At 38.8% G+C, this 19,529-nt stretch overlaps 1 protein-coding gene across 3 annotated transcripts; it reads left to right on the top strand.

Annotated features, from left to right (window-relative positions):
- Positions 1-1,250: 1,250 nt before the first annotated feature.
- LOC6545379 (facilitated trehalose transporter Tret1) lies at positions 1,251-19,311 on the top strand. 3 transcript variants are annotated; one of them, XM_015157673.2, is made up of 5 exons: positions 1,251-1,574; positions 9,000-9,037; positions 16,564-17,184; positions 17,579-17,830; positions 17,904-19,311. In XM_015157673.2, exons 3-5 carry the CDS (start codon positions 16,588-16,590, stop codon positions 18,468-18,470), a joined length of 1,416 nt encoding a protein of 471 aa, XP_015013159.1. In that variant the 5' UTR covers positions 1,251-1,574; positions 9,000-9,037; positions 16,564-16,587; the 3' UTR covers positions 18,471-19,311. The 3 variants fall into 3 exon arrangements, with proteins under 3 accessions (XP_015013159.1, XP_001972586.1, XP_026832998.1); XM_001972550.3 differs by lacking the exons at positions 1,251-1,574; positions 9,000-9,037 and adding an exon at positions 11,952-12,670; XM_026977197.1 differs by lacking the exons at positions 1,251-1,574; positions 9,000-9,037 and adding an exon at positions 16,388-16,446.
- Positions 19,312-19,529: the final 218 nt, after the last annotated feature.

Genomic DNA, 19,529 nt, shown 5'->3' with positions numbered 1-19,529 from the left:
GGTTAATGGCAAATCATTCCTCCTGCTGTCTTAAAATCGAAAAAGGAATCTTAAATATGGCGGGATATTCATGTTTATTTTTAAAATTGATTTTGTGTGCTGTGTAATTGAAATGAAATTAAACGTAATTTGTGTGTTCACTTATCAGTAGTGAGCTTCCTGATTCGCAAGCTTCACATGATTCGTTAATTGAAATCGAAGACGCTGTCGAATTACAATAACATTCATTTTTAATTGGTTTTAAACAGTTCTACAAATTAAAAAAGGATTTCATAATGGGATTATAGAAATACTTTCTAAAGCATTTTCAGCTTATACCTAAGCAATAAGGCATGGACTTGATGAAATCTGTTATTGCACACAATATGATGAAATCTGCTTTCATCCTATTCTCAAATATGTACTTACATATGTATATGTAACTCCAAAACATTACGTAAAGCGCTTACGTTGGTGGCGTAAGCCGCCATAAAGTGCGCGAAACGAAGCTGCGCGTCCTCTGCCAAGGACAATGCCCAACAGCATCCTGCCTCCCTGTGTCCTTTGCCCCTCCACCTCCCCGTCCTCCCACATATTTTAATGACGTGATGAAATTCCATACTCTACCTATGAGTTTACCCAACATTTGTGACGTCAACGAAACGACGCTTATCGTATTTTAAGGGCGTTTGGAAATTTAGCATAAGCCGTAACCACAACAACAAAATCACTGAGATGAAAGTACAACAACAACTCCATAACCAGAGGGGAGATGAAAGAGAGAATAAGAACATGAGCGCAAATTTCCCAAAGCAAAAACAATGTACTATGCAACACTCAAAAAAAACTGTGTGGTTGTAGGTTCATGGAGAATTCGTAAATGGTTTTTCTTAGCTAGAGTGCTATTCCATATTTAAAACTACTGCAAGTTGATGGGTAAACATTAAATATAAATATATATATGTACATATTTAAGTATACATACAAAATATTTTATAAATACTTGCATATTTTATTTATAAAACTTCTAAGGCTATGAAGATAACAGTTTAAGTCCATCTGCTGCACATAGCATTTTAAAAAAGTTCAGCATTTAGTTTTATACCCCTCTTCAATAATCAATTAGGCCTTTGATATTTAGGAGAATATATATTTTACCATAAATTGGCATAGAGAGCGTATTTTCTCTCTGTGTTCAGTGTATTTGGAGTACTTTTCTGCCGCTCTGCCGCCGCGAACGTCGACGAGGGAGGCCCGTCTATATCAATGCTATCAGTCGTTTTTGCGAATTCGAGGCGCGCGGTTCTGTTCCAGAAACCCGCAGGAGGATTCCATTGGAATTAGCCACTGATTTTGTCGTACATGTAAAAGTAACGGTGTGTTTTATGTGCGTGAATGTGAACTGTAATTTCGTCCGCCGCTGTATATTTTAGTATATAATTACGTGCACTTTCTTTGTGCAAAACAAGAACGGAAGAAATCGGAAAAAGGAGAGAAGAGAGAGTTACGCTCTTCAAAGGACAATTCAAGTTCACGAATTCGAGTGGGAAGCTGCAGGGGCAACAACAAAACACGTGTGTTTGTTTTTTAGGCGGGTAAGTTCGATTTTCACCCGGTCTTTTGGATGCAGTTTGAAAGCCACTGGCAGTTTGGAAACAGCGACAAAAAACAGAGAACACGAAGATGTATACCAATCTGCCGGACAAAGTGATAAATTACCGGCTAGAGGGAAAAACAGAAAAATATTTGAAAATAAATGCAGAAACCCGAAACAACTTGAGTTCATTTTTAGTACAAATATACGTACCCATATTAATGTGAAACCTGTGTGTAAATATGATTTCTATATTTTCAAAATTTTCCACTAATTTCAAAATATTGAAGAAAGAATTCATCTGATTATGCGATGCTTTTGTGCACCAATGACTTTATTATGATTATCTATTCTTAGAGTTTTCAATACTTGAACTTGAAATACATCTAGACATCTCGGGCTTATTTCAAAAAAGTTTTTTATTGGTATGAAATTTCGTATCTTTTAGTGCTTTTTTCAATAAAAAAGTTATAAATTAATTTTTAAGTTTAAGTTTCACAGTAATCAGAACCGCGTACATATTATTTCTGAAACAATTGGCGCTACTATTATAATAGACGGTTTTCTTGTCACGGGATACTGAAAACCATACAATAAATAATAAACACAGATTACCATCAGTATATAAAAACATCCCGAAAGCTGGTTGAGCATTAGGAAATAAATATTTGGACGTCAAAGATTAAACCGAAAGGAAAAAAATTTAAAAATGCGCGTCAACGAAAAATATAATGTTTGCACATAAAAAGTACGCTTGTACTAAATAGTACACTATTCAGATGGGGATTATAAACAGTAAAAAAAATGTGGGGGAAAGGCATGAATATACGAAGAAAAAGGGAGAAGTGAAGCACTTCTAAGCGGCTTTTGATGTCTATTCTATGTCAATGGGTTAAATTGAAAGTGGTGCACTTAGTCAACCAGTCAATCAGTGCATTCCCCACTGGGGGAATTTTTGGAATAGAATAATGTGAGGGATTGGAGCTCCCTAGTTAAGCACTTGGCATTTGAGTGTTTCGACAGTAAACAATGATTAATTAGGGACTGTGACATGCGTTTCGGAACTGAACTATGTCTATAGAGTCGAGTGGGGAACATGTTATTCCGCCTTCGATGGGGGAAAAGCTTTGTGCTGAGCTAAGCGTAAACTTGATGAGACACTGGAACGTGCCAAATGTCCACATGGGCTGTAAACAAATTCGATTCATTAAATACACGATCTACACACTTATTTATGGCATGATCCCACTCTGCTCGCGTTAAATTCCCGAACATAACTTTTCCCAACCGCAAAGTACTTCCAGGTATCTGCCCGGCGATCTGAAAAACCCCCTTTGGCAAACCTTTCTGAATAAGTTATAGTCAAAATTCGATTTTAAATTCAAATGGACAGGGGCGTTATAAAAACGCGAAAAGAAGCACGTAGTTTGGGTAATCGTGAGAAATTCGCAACTTTTTCTACTCGAAATAAAAGCAATCTGCTTTTATTTAGGTTTTTTTTGTAGATCAATTGATAAGTTTATTGAAACCCATGCAAGTGCCTTGGAAACAACTTCATTGCTGATAAGTAACTGGAATCGATTGAGTGGGCTTTATGTGCACTTCAAATTTTAGACCCTGATCCGAAAAAGAAAGTAACTGATTAAGCAGAACGGTAAAGTTCAAAAGGAATGTTTGTTGTTTATCAAAGTTCCTAGGTTTTTGGACTATTAAACCGAGAGATACAATTAATAGTGATATTTCTAAACTTAAAAACCTTATCTCAACGTGTGCAGTTTTTAACCATTTATGTTTCTTGCACTTAATTATTAATATTTTACTTAGACAAAATTTGTCACAGAAGCTGTCAAGGACCTCAGGATTCTTAGGTATTCCCAGAATATGCAATGTTATTTTGTCGATATAGTTAGCGGAATGGAAAATAAATAGAAGTAAACATTAGTCAGACTCTGTTTACACTACACTCCCTTTCTCCGATTTTCATTTACTCGTAACCAAACTCGGTTGGTTCATTGCAGTGAATCCATTTACATTATTTCACGAGTCAGGTGCTTATCCACTAAAAACAACACTTTGCGCAGTTGCACATAGCAAAAACCAAACACAATTAACTCGGTCTAGTTCAAGGGCAGCCAACTATTTTCCAGTGAATTATCTAGCAGCAAAAGGGGGATTTTTTTGGGTGAAATGGAGATGCTATCCCTAGATTTGCATATAGGAAAATGAGTGGCGGGGCATGTGAGATTTTCCCCAGTCCAATGCATCCGAATTGAAAGCCGTAATGGGAGAAATTAACATCACGTGTCGCGACAGGTAATTGACAAGGGGGCGGTGGGTGGTTGTAATTGAATCGAAGCATTGTGACGTCAGGGAACTGGGTCGTTTCACCTGCGAAATGTAAACAAACTGCAGTGACCCACACATAGATGCGATTACCAGATACAGATACATTCCGGTGGCCTTGGCCATGTTGACTCATTTGTGTGATTGGCTTTTAATCAATGGAAGGTGTCGACAACTATTTGCATAACGAAAGTGAAATAACACTTTTCTCTGTCAAGTTCATGTGGCTCATTTTGCATGTTCCCACATATATCCTAATCTCTTTATATGTACCTTCTGCTAAAAATAATGCGTAAGACATTTTTGTGACGTCAAGTTGGGAAATCAAAGGCGCATAAACTGTTGGCGACACCCACACTTTGGCTGGGAAATTTGGGATATTTTCCTGCACCAAACAAGCTGAATAATTCTCGGCGGAGACGAAACGTTGGAAAATTTATTACTAGAAATATTTATAGACATAAGGCTGCTATACTCTTCAAAATCTAGCATAGATTTTGTGTTTTATGTATGTCTTTTACATATTTAAAACCGAGCCCCTTCATTGATTAATACAAATTCCTCAAAGTTGCAAAGAGTTCCAAAGCGTTCACTACTTTCCCACTTTTGTATGCCCCTTGGATTGGATCAATGAGCTCTGTTGTTGAGTGCATCACTAAAAAATTAAAATCATCTTAAAATGTGAATGAAAAGCCGTACGCATTTAAAACAAGTGTTGCTGGACATTTTTGAGATAATTTTGTTTAATTGGTAATTACATATTTCGCACATCGCTTACAGAATTTCTGGTTTTGCTTATGTGCTAAACATGTAAACAATTATATTTTAACCGGCTGCAGCACGTACTATAATGTGTTATTTAAAATAGCATCGTACTTTATTCGCCCTGTGAACTTTTGCTAAAATGTAGTTCCTCTTCCCATCAGCTGTTCCACCTACGGAAGTATTGGGTTTTTCCGCGAATTCTGAGGGAATACTAATCAGATCGCAGCCAGACTCGGCAAATCGACAAATAATACTCGCACCCCGCACCTGTAAGCTCCATACACTGAAACAATCAGTCAATCAACTGCAGTGGCGCTGATGACTACTTTTCAATTCACTTTTTATATGGATCTGCCGAGCTACGCACTGACATATATCAGATTGCCTTTAGAACTGGGCTCTCAATTCAGCAAACGGAAATGGATCATTAAATGCGAGATTAGCGGGTGCAAAAATAAGTGCAAATTAGAACTGCTAATAAATGCTACCCGTTATAAATGTCACTTAAACTTTGAGCCAAACTATTTGGTCTTACCTAATCTGCAAAGGAATTCGTTTGTTATATACAAAAGGAGGTGTAATAGAAACCTGTTTTTAAGCTTGAAGTACTGATGAAACCAAATATTTACTTGAATACTTTCTATTTCAACGTAACCGATTTGTTATGACTCCTTTTTAATTTTAGCTTTAAACCTTTGTTCTCGTTAACAAATAACAGCGGCCAACTTGTATAAATTCTGCCTGGCTCTGTCCATATTTAACTTTTCTGAAAACGACATTACATTCGTTTTGGATGTATTTATAAATATGCATCTGTTTTCTTGGAGATTTCGTAACGGGGCTGGTTCATTATCGTTGCAGCTAAACTGGTTTTTGAGTCGGCTTATTTCAAAAAGGTCTTTGTTCTTTTCACACTGCTTTCTAAATTATTTGAATTGCGGAAATCGCTGATAAGGGAGATTATATAAGAATTCGGTTATTTGAGCATCAATTCAATATGTACTTGAAGATTTCAGCTCGGAGACAAGAATGTCAAAACAAAACTATTCTATTCAACCTTGTACTTGGGTTCAATGTTATTAAATAATTTCATAGGCGGAGGCGTGAAGTATTTAATACAATTTTAAATAATACTTTGGAATAATTCGACGAGCGTTCTGTGTGGTCTTAACTTCTTATCAGTTTCAAATTTTGTTTGAGTTTCGACTCAAATTTCTGTTATCAGGCTATGAAAACACATGACAAACTGCCAAAGAAAATTCCATCCACACGTGCCAAGCAAAAGATAGTAAATCAAAAGGCACGTCTATAATTTCCATAATTTTTCACTTGAGCCTTTCCGCTTCCCAAAGGGAAAAGTAAAATTACACTTTTGGGTATGTAATAACATGTGATTAAATGATTGATACGCTCTCAAGTGGGCCAAATGTTTGCCAGCCATAATCGAAAACATTTACTATGAATGCTATCTTGTTTATCCACCGTTACAGCTATTAGTACCCTGTTGCATTGTGCAATTGGATAATTAATCAAGTAAATAAAAGATACATTAACGATACTTGCGTTATCCTTCACTGATAAGTGGAACATGAGTAATAACAGCTCGTAATTGTGGGAAATCGGCTTGAATCTTGAAACTCAGCACGATAATGACACGAATTGGGCCACTTTACTGGAGAGCCTTGTAAATGCCCAAGCTCAAGTGCAAAATGGGTGTGATAAGGGTCTGAAGTGACAATAATGCTTGGAAACCTAATAAAATACTTGTGCGGCACATTAAATCTAATGAGCATCTCGGCTTGTCTTATCATCTCTATTTGAGTTGGGTTTTAATCAACTGCAGCTACTGTACAACTCGCCATCCACAGAGGCACTGAGGCACTTGGGATTATACGGACCTTGGGACTGGGATTCGCAATCGGTAGCGCTTTTTACATTTTCCAGCCACTAGGATCCCAGCACAAACAGCAGGCGAACGAGATGAAAATGTGCCCACCCAGTAGAAGTATTGTGTTCAATTAAAAATAAATAATGTGTATTTATTGAAATCGGCGGCGACCACAAGACGGCGTTCCACATGGGCTGATAATCCCAGTGAACTCCCGGCGAATGCACTCGCCTCAATACCACGCCCCTTCGGCCTTCTCGCCTTCTCGCCTTCTTTTGGGGCTCGTCCCCAAGATCCAGCCTGCGTCAATACGAGCCCACAATTGGCGCCTATAAATAATGCGATAATCAGATTATGTCAACCACGCCTAAATAATAATCGCAGTACACTGGCGATAGTCGCTCATTACGCAAATCAATTGCAAAGACTTTGAACTTGTACCTTCCACAAACATAACTCATTGGCCGACTTCACGGTTGTTGAATGCCCATCGGCTTATTATTATTGAGCCATAGCTCAGTAATAACGTCCATGGGGCAATCTAATTCTTTAGCCACAAAGTAGCCCCATAATTATTACTATAAGTTGTGCTTGAAAGGAATTTCATTTCGCAAAACTGATAGCGACGATCTTGAAGAATTCGACGAAGTGAAAGGTGATAAGCTTTACTTATAATTTTAAGTGCTGAATAAGACGGGAACAAATTTTCAACTTTTAGCAAGAGCGATCAATGATTAAAAAAACAATACTAAAACGAGCTCATTATGAAAACTGAAATATAAGTTATTTGTAAGATTTCTGAAAACCTGCTTTTACTCGTTTTATACCTCTATAATAGCTGAGCTGGTAGATTAAAAAACTTTTGGCCTCCCAAGTTGTATCTCAGATTACTCTTTCCCCCATTTTGCTGCCAAATCTTATCACATTAGGCAAAACATTTTGAATGACGGCTCTCGGAATGTTTTATTTTATCTGAGCGCAAGCAGATCATAAAGATTTCTTTTAATCAAAGTAAAGTGCGCTCAATTGGCACTAATAAATTCCCAGCTAGGTAGACCGACGATGCCCAGATATTTAAAATATTTTCGCTTTTCACTGAATTTAATAAGGAAATCTCTAGTTAAGGCTGCGCTGCGTGTGACTATTGCCACGATGATGATGATATGGGGGTGTGTTCAGCGCCAGTTCCTCACTAGATTCGGGCTATTTTATGGTGCCTCTAGTCATATTTATAGCTCTACGAGCTGTCAATCAAATGCACTCGTCCTGCTATTTGTGGCTGCACATAAATACTTCGAATTCTTAACGTTAACCATATCTGGAATGGTGTTATATGGAAATGTATTGGTTCGTAAACCGATTTGGCAGCCAAAATACACTGGGGGTGACATGGCTGCGATAAGGCCGTGCAATAAGCCCAATTGCCGATACTGAAGCACCCCCAGAGGGAAGTGGATACAATATCGCCACGCTGTAGCTTCATGCTGATAAGGACATGCGATAATAGCACCTCCTACATGCCCAATTCAGCCTTCTTTCCTCTGTCTGCCTGACTGTCTGACTAACATAAACAATTTGATCGATCCAATACGTATTTTGGCAATAAATTGGTAATGTATTTTGGGGACTGATAAGACCTCTACATTGTTGTGATAAACTGTGCCTTGTCAAATATTTGTGGGTTAAGGTGTTCAAACGCTTATCAGCGTAGCGTTAAGAGCCATTTAAATACATTTGTTGGATGAAAGCCTATAAAGTTGATTATTATTCAGAAGGGTAACAATATATGAATGAAGTACTCCGAATAAAGCAATTATTTGCGTAGATACTTTCTGTGTACTTCATATTGGACTTTTTTACACTAAAACTACTTTTTAGAGCTCTTTAAAGCTGGACTATGATTCATATCCACTAAAACACAGGTGTTTCTGGAACTTCCTCTACGATAACATATTATTTGAATTACTTATTTACCCGGTGATATATCCTATTGTTTGATTTATTTCTACACTTTTTCGATCTTAAATACACAGTTTGAAAGCCATTGTTACAAGTGGAAATATAGGAATACAACTTTTTCGTAAAGGAAAGCTTTCGCTTAAACAAGCTTTTTGTCCGTTAGCAAACCATAAATTCGAAATCACACTATCTAAAAAAATATTTATTAATTCTAATAAATAAACAAATATTTAAATTTTGAAGTATAGATTAAAATGGATTTTTTTTTAATACCTATAATTTGTGTAGTACAGTAAAAGTGAAAAAGAACAAAGTGTCAATGTATGTACATCTATAAGAAATGCAATATTTATTCAATATTTAGTCAATTTATTAAGCAAATTAAAATTAAAATTATTTAACTAAAATTACTATTATAAAAATGGCATGTTAACCTCATTCTCACTTGGAAATTTCATTTTTTCATTCCAGGAACCGCAATTAAAATTCGCAATCTGTGATCGTTGACTGTGAGTAAACAAAGAACATACATTTAACTATAATATAAACATTTTAATTTATGCTACGTCAGCTAGACATTGGCCTACAATTAAGAGATACATTTACAGCAACAAAGAGCTTTAATTTAAGTAAACATAAATAAAAGTCGCATAAAGCGCACAGATTTTAAACCAAATTTCACCAGTCTGCGGAGAAATTGCATGCCTTTGCCAAGGACACGGCAAAGATATACATATGTATATCCATAGATACATTCACCTTGAGGTCGTCGTCGAGGAAAAATTATTGATTTCGGGCCCTGTGGGCGGGTGGCTTGGCAGAATTTATCAAATTCGGAGCTGTTTACATCATGTTGGCCCTGTCACAAGTTCAAATGTAGGTCGTACTTAAAAGAAACAAAAATGGATTTGACTTGTGGGTGATTACGGTGGGTCAGCAGAAATATTTGGTGGCTGCACTTGAACCAACAGCCAGCCAAATCGCGTGATTTTCGTGGGCCAACGAATGATTTTCATAAGCAAGTGCAGAGAAAGATTTACAAACAGACGTAAAAGTATGATACATATTTATTTAGTTTTCCTTGGCATGCGAAAGGGGCTCGTTTTGCGCTGTAGCCGGATTCTGATTGGTTCAGATTTTTGGGGCCTGGCTTCCGTGACGTCACACGGCGCACGCCCCTCTGCAAAGCGATATATCTAACAGATACATCAAGACGAATGCGTGACGTAGCTTACGTAGCTTCTGACGTAGTTTCAATGAAATGGCCACAAAGTGCAGAGCCTATGTCAACTTGGCCCACTGCTAATGAGCTTTCTGTTGCATAACGCCGGTGGAATTTTATCGTTTCACCCTTTTGGCCTTTTCCACCGTGTAATTAGTATGTATAGTGTTGTGCTGCGTGCGCTGGTTGTAGATACAGATACTTTCAGTAGATGCATACGCTTTCTGTATCTACGCAAACGCTTTCGCAGCAGGTGAGCCTGCTTTTAGGCGCTCTGCGAGCCTGTTCCCATCGTGGAGCGTGCCAAATGTTTGGTTGTGTTTCCAGTTCCGTCACAAGCTGCGCGTTAACGCCCCCTGCCACCAGCGTGGGGTTAATGGGAGCTGGCACAAGGACAAGGTTAAGGGTGCTCGCCAAGCGCGTTTGCAAAACGATAACGGGGTTGCGTTAGAACAAGCTTTCAAATACGTACAGTGAGAAAAAATGTTCATTTATTATTATGCGACATTATGAGGAAGTTATGTTAAAAGTTATGTTATTTTTGCTAACTATTTTAAAATAACTAATTTGTAATCAACATCGCTGGCACTATGATTACCTCTTTACAGATGCTTTCAAATATTGTATCTTAATTTTATTAATGTTATTATTTTTTAATTTCATTTATTTCATTTATAAATTTGTATGTAAATACAAATTAAGAAGAAAATATGGAGATTTGAAATAAAGTGTGTAGGCTCTTCAATGTCTGAACATTCTTCTTATAAAAAACCAACAGCACACAACTTAAATTTTGTCAGGCTTTTATAATATTTTTAAACCTTTTTTGAGTATATATTTTTTTTTTAAAATACCCATATGCCTGAATAATGCGGAATGCGTTTTGCGTATGTACATACATGCACATTTTAGTGCCTGAGAGGTCCAATAAAAATTCCTGTAAAGTAAAAATAATTTCACGCGCCTATTTAAAGAACATTTGTATGCAGAAAATTTCCATAAGTTCTCACCGAGAAATTGATTTTGGCCTTAAACATTTCGATATAAAAAATGTATTCTCAATATCTGACACATTAATGGCTTTGGAGCAGTGTCATGTTTGTTTATTAAAAAGGCCCAAAGCGTGAAAATGCCTGTTTTCACCCACATTGAGTGGCAATACATTATGCTCAGTGGCAGCCGCATTTTCCGGCCAGACAACAAACGTGATCCATTGAACGTACCCACTCGCAGCTAGGCAAATAGTACTCCCCGCATGGCCAAATGGAATTGGAAATGATAATGGAAATTCTACAATTTGAACAAGCATTGGGTGTGCACAAGATATATCTATAGATCCACGTATCCCCGATTCGGTAGGTGGAAGGAGAGTGAGTGCATTTGTTCGACTGGCTGCATAGACACTATATAATCTTTATGTGCATACGGAAGTTCAGCAAACAGAAAGACACGTGGTCAGCTACATGTATAGTATATGTGCAGTAAACCCTTTTCTTACTCTGTGAATATCTACACTTGAGTTAAAGAAAAAATTATTAATATAATTTTGGAGCTAGTTAATTAAAATGTATACCTTATAGTTTGTCTACATTAATCTTTAGTTTGAAAGAGATTTACTTGGTGCGTTACTTAATAGTATTATTAAAATAAATTCTACACAATTATTCACTGTGCCTAATGCTGTTAATACAACAAAAAGAGATAAAGAGATTATAAAGATTTCCAAAAGAAAATATGTTACACAAGATGAACTAAAATCGATAGGCTTCCTTTATATGAAAGTTCTCAATCAGAGCAAATTACGGCAGAGTCCTTCGACAATTCGGATCAATTGCAGATGCATAAATCTACATTGCGCAGATTTTATGGGGAGGCAGATGCAACAAGCGGAAACCCAGAAGATGCACCCCATGAGCTGGGTTGTGCATCAAAGGTTGCATCCACGCGCACACTTACATACACAGCAATGCCGCGTTGAATGCAATTTCGAGCAGATCGATCCGAAATAAAATCAGAAAATCTGAGCAACGAGGGCGCCTGCAATTCCAGTTTGGATTTTGCCGCCAAGAGTCAATAGCCTCCTATGGATATAGTCTTCACCCCAATGTATGGTCGCTGGAGAGCGGTACCAGACCAGTTTCCCGAGGCCCAAGACCAAGCCGAAAGAGAGCCAGCCAGCAAGAGAATCCGGGGAACTGGGAGAGCGTCGAGTCCATGTAGCAGAGCCCGGCGGAGGCCTTTTTATTGTTTGGCGCGCCATTTGCTAGCCAACATTCGTTGCGTGCGGTTAAAGATACAAAGATACTCTCGGCGCACAAATAAGATACTCGCGAGTGCCACGCCGGAAACATCGATGAATCAACCGATACATATCCGAAAATATCCATATATATATTAAGTGAAACTCGTGTCGTATTACGCCAGTTCACTGGCTAATTAGAAGAACAAGGAAAGGCCAAAAAAATACATTTTTGGCCAGCAACATGTTTGATTGTTGATGCGCATGCGCCCTAAAGTATTCCATGCTACGTGGGTGGCCGACGTGTTAAAGGACAAAAACGCAAGCCAAAGGACATTTCTCAGACGTTGACGCATTGCTCGACATTATCATATCGCCAGCTAAGGTGTAGTGGCAAGTGAAAAAAGCGGCTAGAAGCCAGCGGATAAGCGCCGAAGAATATTGAAATACATATCCCCCAACGTAACTGTGCAATCCTACCGAAGTTTACATAATCCCTTCGATATGTCCACCGCATCATCGAGCAACTCCAGCGGCGAGGAGCGCAACAAAAAGTCCGGCTCAAACGAGGAGAGCTCACACCTGCTGGAATCCGCCGAAAATGGAGCCAAGTATGGCTCCAGGCAGCCGGTCAAAATCGTCAAAGGCAGCGATAATGAACGCACCAGCTCCATCCCACATGTACGCAAAAATTCCCATGTTTTCAAAGATACAAGCACTGAGAAAAATTGCACATGTCGTCAGTTTGAAAATACGCAAATTATGAAATTTCTGTTCAAATGCAGAGCCTAAGAGCTAAATCATTCCTTTTTCTTACGTTCTATATCAGTGCTATTTTTCTCAGTGCTTGCTTAACTTAAGTAAATTAACGTTGTCCAGCTGGCTAGCCAGGTCTTAATGCATTTTTTGATGTTGACCTTGGCTAAGACCACAGCGAAAGTCCAATTAACGCAGTGTGAAAAACGAGACAGGAAATAAAGTTGCTTAAGCAACACAATACAGATGCGCTCCATATAAAATAATCAAGTTATGACGCCTTTTCAAAGTAAGGGCATTCAAAATCTGCTTTTTATCTGCAGATATTTGCGCAAAATAGGCAAACAATCTCAGTTGTTGTAAGAGTAAATGCGGAGCTGAAAGCAGAAAGATGTTGCCGCAAAAAGATACGCGATATAAATAGTTTACCAGCCAATTATCAGGTTGATATGAGTATTTTTTCAATTCCAAAAGCTATCTCTATCAAGCGAGCACAAACAAAGAAAATAGAGTATAATTTGCTTTTCTGAAGCCGCACGAGCTCAAATACCTTACATACAAGCATTTCCGCTACACAAATTTTAAGCGATAAACAATAAAAACATAATGTTTTTCAGTGGACCTTATCTCAAATCCAGTATGTTTTCATACATTCAGGGAGCTAAGCATTCATTGATGGATCGCCTTGCTTATCAAACTAATGAGTTCCGTTCCAAAAACAATGTGGAAACTTTCTATTTTTATTTGGTTTTATGTTGGACAAGGTCGAAATGCCGAAAGAAGACTATGAAATACAAATCATTGCCTATAGGAAAGTCATTTTGCCTTTCAAAGAATAATGAGATAAGTGAGCACTTCAAAAATAGGGGCGTATCCCCAATTCCCCGAAGGTAGAAATTCAAAATAACAAAAGCCATAATACGGATTTGTTTTGGAATAACCCAAACACATATAGTATAATAATTTAATCTGACGATTCAATTGAAACTCGTTCCCCGAATTCTCAAAGTGAGTCAACAATTTTGTGGGTGTTTATTTTAGTAAAAATAACACACGCATTAAATGTGCCACCCCTTTGAAAACTCTAAAAATTTGACTTATACAGACACTGGAATGATTTTTGACTGGCATTTGAATACGTTTTAAAATGCGACCCACAAAACTATAAAAACTCGAGCAGTTCGATAACAAGTATGGCACATTTTTCGAATATCAATGAGTTGCCCCAAATGGTTCGATATGATGGTTATAAAGCCATCACCCTTTTCACTTTCATTGTCATCGTAATAGCCACCAAATTAAGCCATTATAAAACATATTGAAAGTGCCACGAAATACTCAAGACCTAGGTTTTGAGGAATTATTTAAAAGATGAGACCAATGGCTTTACATATGCAAATTAATTCCATTGCATTCCCTTACATAAAAATAGTTTTGTTGAAATGCGGTAGGAATTTTTCAAACTACCTTTATGTAAATGTTATGGTCAATAGCCCGGGATTATTGTGCATATATTAACCTAGTCCACAAAATAATTATGGAGTATTAAAGCGGAATGGGCTTATGTTCTACACCTAACCAGTTTAGTGGCATGCCATAAGCCATATTGAATTACCATTCTAACTTATGACGCGCACTGTTGCACATGCCACTGACATTGAAACGAACTTGAACCTCCACCCATTTAGCCAGTATCATCAGCGGCTTGGGGGCGGATTTAGCACCCGAAAGTGGGGGACTTAAGTTCCCAGAGCTGCCCTTAACTGGCAGTAACACTAAATTTAGATACAGAACGTCGGGCAGCCAATGGATTGACCACATTAGCCGCAGACGGAACTCAAACGAGCCAAGGCACAGAATCGTGGACAGATATCGATTTCAGGCGTTTCAGACGCGATTTGAACGCTTCGTTTACTCTCGACTGGCAATCTGGAGGTGTGTCCCCAGTCGACCAAAGCAAAGTGACAGTTAATATGTGGGCGTATACGCCCTGTTTGCACATGGCCTTCTCCTTTTTCCAGCTGCAAATCTTGGCCTGCATTTTCACGGAAGTGATTTGTTCCCTGCTCCTTCGTTTCGCGTGGGTGAGATTGGCAACCGAACTCTGAGTGGGATTTCTTAGTGGGCGGCGACACATTGGTTGAGGCAAGATATAGACGTTAACAAAATGGCCATAAATTACCCATATGCGCCAGGCGAAAAAGCTATAACGACGGTCTCTAAGATTTGAATGCAATGCGAAAATTTTATGATAATGAACACTATTGTTTCTAATCTGTAAAGGAATCCATTTACGCCTTGCTTCAAATGTTTCCACTCTAAGAAAAAGCTTTGAATTTGTTAAAAACAATTCGAACAGGCCCCTTTTTCGCACAAAAGTGTACAAATCACGTATAACACGTGCCAAAAGCAAAAAAATATGATATGTACTACAAATATAAGCTGCTATTACGATTTTTTCACTATTTGGCAAATTATACATTATAGAATTAATTATTTGGAACAAATAGGTCAGGGAACATCACATATCAAGTTTAATCAAAATGAAATCTATTAATTTAGTCAAAAAAGAAAAACCTCGAAACACACCCCTTTTAAGCACAGAAAGTAAAGAACAACTCGCTTATCGGCGACCATCATGAATCTGTTTTGTTTACAAACATGAAAATATCTTTGAAAAGCTTTCGATAAATAAAAGCTGTGATACAGCTAGCTGGTTCCCGTTGTGCAGTATTCTTAAACACGTTCATAAATGGAATTTGGGCAACTTACTGATTAGGCACGCGATAACCCAAGCAATATGTACATATAAGTAAGCCGATTTCCAGTAATTTATGGCCAACGAACGGAAGTCAATGAGTGTGGCTAACAATGTGGTCAAACATTGTATGAGTAGTTAATTGGTGCTGCTTGACTGATCTTGGCACCTTGGAAGGGGACTGAAATAAAAGGGGAATGTATTTATTCCGTTCCTACGAAATATTTATACTATAAGTAGAATGGACTCGTAATGAGTGGCTAATACTAATGGGTTATTTTGGCATGATCTTTATCTCCAATGCGGTTACGTGTACCTATGAACGTATGAACATTGGAACTCTATATATGCAACTTTTAATTCGGTAATTTCCATTTACTTAATCGCCTTTTCTTGGAAACTCTATCGGCTTATGCTTATAAGTTTCATTGATCAAGTGCCGGTCTTAAAAACATTCAAGTGGAAGCACATGGGCATAATAATAGTACTTTGCGTCTCAACTTTATAAGTTCCCCTGCGGCATCCCTAGTTTCTCGGGGGTCTTATGGGATTTTCCTGTCCGGCGCGTAAAACTCGTACCACTCGGCGTATGAATGATATTTGGTGGCGAGTGCGCGCGAACTTTCCTTAATTTGGGGGCTACTTCTGTTTATGTGACTGGTTTAATGAAATAATGAAGCACTTGAGCCCAATCGGGCTGGGAGGAGCACAGCCATGGCCCCTAGCTTTTATATTTTTTGGGGCCGGGAGACTGCAATAAATATCGGTGCACAGGCGTTTGACGAAGTGCCCACTATCGGACCTCCAATAAATGTCCTAATCACTGAGCGGGGGTTCTGACCTTATCAAGAACTATGGCATGATAATACTTGGAGGTAGCTTATAGCTGGCCCCCAGTCCAAGTCAGTTGGTCAGAGCAGCAAGATCTAATTAAAAGGGAAAGGTAACGTAGTATGTAAAGCAAGGATAAAGGATCTCGGCTTATATCTTGAACGAATCCCGTTGCCTAAAATCATAGAATTTAAAAATTAAATATTATCAATTCCCTCGTGCCTTGCAGGATCAGGAGAACCTACTCGGCAACATGGTGCACACGTCTACTTCGAATAACTCCCAGAAGTGGCCGCAATATGTGGCCGCATTGGCTGCAGCTGGTGGCGCCTTCGCCGCCGGTACCGTCCTGGGCTGGACATCGCCGGCCGAAACGGAGCTGGTGGATCGCGGCGAAGGATACGACTTCAGCGTCGATAAGGATCAGTTCTCGTGGGTGGGCTCGGCCATGACTCTGGGTGCCGCCTGCGTGTGCATTCCCATTGGCTTCCTGATCAATATGATTGGCCGAAAGTGGACCATGCTGTTCCTGGTGCTGCCCTTCATCGTCGGTTGGGCCATGCTCATCTGGGCGACCAATTTGGGCATGCTGTATGCCTCGCGTTTCATCCTCGGTATCGCCGGTGGAGCTTTCTGTGTCACCGCTCCCATGTACACGGGTGAGATTGCCCAGAAGGAGATTCGCGGAACGCTGGGCAGCTACTTCCAGCTGATGATAACCATTGGTATCCTGTTCGTCTATGCCGTCGGAGCTGGTGTGAGAATATTCTGGTTGAGCATCATTTGCGGCATTCTGCCCCTCGTCTTTGGCGCCATCTTCTTCTTCATGCCGGAATCGCCCACCTACTTGGTAAGTTTTTGCGACTTCAGTTTCATCAAAAAAACTTTAAAGACTTTAAATATTCAAGTATTATTCAGTTCGATTTAAAGTAAATGATTATGAAAAGCCAAAATGGTTCGAGCTCTAAATAAACTCGTTTCCAATACTTTTTGCTTTTCACCTGCAAGCCAACTTTAGTTCTTATATAAAATATAAAAAAATATATAAATAAAAAATATAAAAGTTGGCATATTTTTTTTAAGGAAACACCCTGTAAATTTAATATCTTAAATGGCGCGCTATAGAACAAATTCATTGCCAGTCAATCAAGATTAAATCCCTAGCAAACCGACCTTGTATATCTTAGAGATACGAAACCACCCGTGTAATTCAACACGTCTAATGTGCAAATCCCCATCGACAGGTTTCCAAAGATCGGTCGGAGAACGCCATCAAGTCCATTCAATGGCTGCGTGGCAAGGAATACGACTACGAGCCGGAACTGGCGGAGCTGCGCGAAATCGATCGGGAAACCAAGACCAACAAGGTGAACGTGTGGGCTGCCCTGAACCGTCCCGTCACTCGGAAGGCTCTGGCCATCAGCATGGGTCTCATGTTCTTCCAGCAGGTTTGCGGGATCAACGCTGTTATTTTCTACGCTTCGAGGATCTTCGTGGTGAGTGGAAATAGGATTACTCTTAAATTCCATTAGAAATAAATAACAAATTATCTGCTTCCCTCCATTTCAGGAAGCCAATACTGGCATCGAAGCCGAGTGGGCATCGATCCTCATCGGCATCATGCAGGTGGTGGCCACCTTTGTCTCCACCCTGGTAGTGGATAAACTGGGCCGTCGCATCCTTCTGTTGGCCTCAGGAATTTCCATGGCCGTTTCCACCACCGCCATCGGAGTGTACTTCTACCTCCAGAAGCAGGATAAGTCACAAGTGGCCAACCTGGGCTGGCTCCCAGTGGCCAGTTTGTGCCTGTTCATCATCATGTTCTCGATTGGCTATGGACCGGTGCCATGGCTGATGATGGGTGAGCTGTTTGCCACCGACATTAAGGGATTCGCTGGATCGCTGGCCGGAACATCCAACTGGCTTTTGGCCTTCGTGGTAACCAAGACGTTTGTGAACTTGAACGACGGCTTGGGAATCGGCGGAACCTTCTGGCTCTTCGCTGGTCTGACTGTTCTGGGAGTTATATTCGTTTTCCTCGCCGTGCCGGAAACGAAGGGCAAGAGTCTCAATGAGATTCAGCAGGAGCTGGCTGGCAGCCGGTCGACTCCTGAAGCGATTCCCGCGGAAAAGTAAAGGGGCAATATCCACCTGTAGAGCCAGAAACGCAAATCGCAATTCGCAAACCGGAAGGGAAAAGACGGTCCGGAAATCACTGTTAACTTGCTGTTAATATACGTTCGATTTATGTTCGCGTTTAGTGCAAGTCATTTGGCGTTTTCGATGGATGAATTTGTTTATAGAATTTAAAATCCGCATAGATTTTCGGTTTAGCATAGCAAGATTCAGATAAAGTTGAAGAAAATTGCAGGAAACTATAACTAAGAGCGAAGACTGAAGGTCAACTGCAGAAAAGCCGCGATAATATTTTTTTGCAGCCATAGAAAAGACAACAGCAATTTAAGAAAAAACATATATACCTATATATATCCATATAATGTATGTATGCTTATTTAGTGTTATTCATTTAACCAACGAAACGTGTTTTACAAAATTTTAAGGCATACTTGCATTTGTTCAGACTTTTAAGATGTTTGCAAGCATTTGTTTGATAATTCCTAATCCAATTGTACCATATTGTATGTCTATGTATATGAACTTTATGTATGTGTAGCTGTTTGGGTCTAAATTTCAAGAAGCATTCAGTCGATTCACTTAGCATAGCTCGTTTAAGTTGTAAGCCACGCCATTTGCCAATATATTTATTTACGCCAAGTTAGCGAGGTGAAGATGTCTATATTTTATTTAGTAAAACCAAAATATACACTTTTTTTTTAATAATTTTCCAACCGATATTTGAATTTAATTTTATAATCGCTGAAAGCTATAATGAAATCCCGTCTATCATTGTTGAACTTGCATATAGTATTTATGGAAAAATTTAAACTACCGATGAAAATAAAACTATATCAATATATTTAATATGTTGTAACCCATTGTGTTATTTTTTGGGATCATCAATATTTAAATACGTCAAGAGTGATTATTAGTTTACAATTTCAGTTGTAAACTTTGACCATCAATTGAATACAAAAATGTCTAAGTTGCAATCTTTGCTTGCTAAGCAGGTAAATATATTTGTTATGAACTACAATAACTCCATATAAAATATATAATATATATATATTTTTACAA

This window comes from Drosophila erecta, unplaced genomic scaffold (assembly GCF_003286155.1).
Source record: "Drosophila erecta strain 14021-0224.00,06,07 unplaced genomic scaffold, DereRS2 tig00000021-arrow-pilon, whole genome shotgun sequence".
NCBI classification, from domain to species: Eukaryota; Metazoa; Arthropoda; class Insecta; order Diptera; family Drosophilidae; genus Drosophila; species Drosophila erecta.
This window is presented reverse-complemented; position numbering and strand designations above follow the sequence as displayed.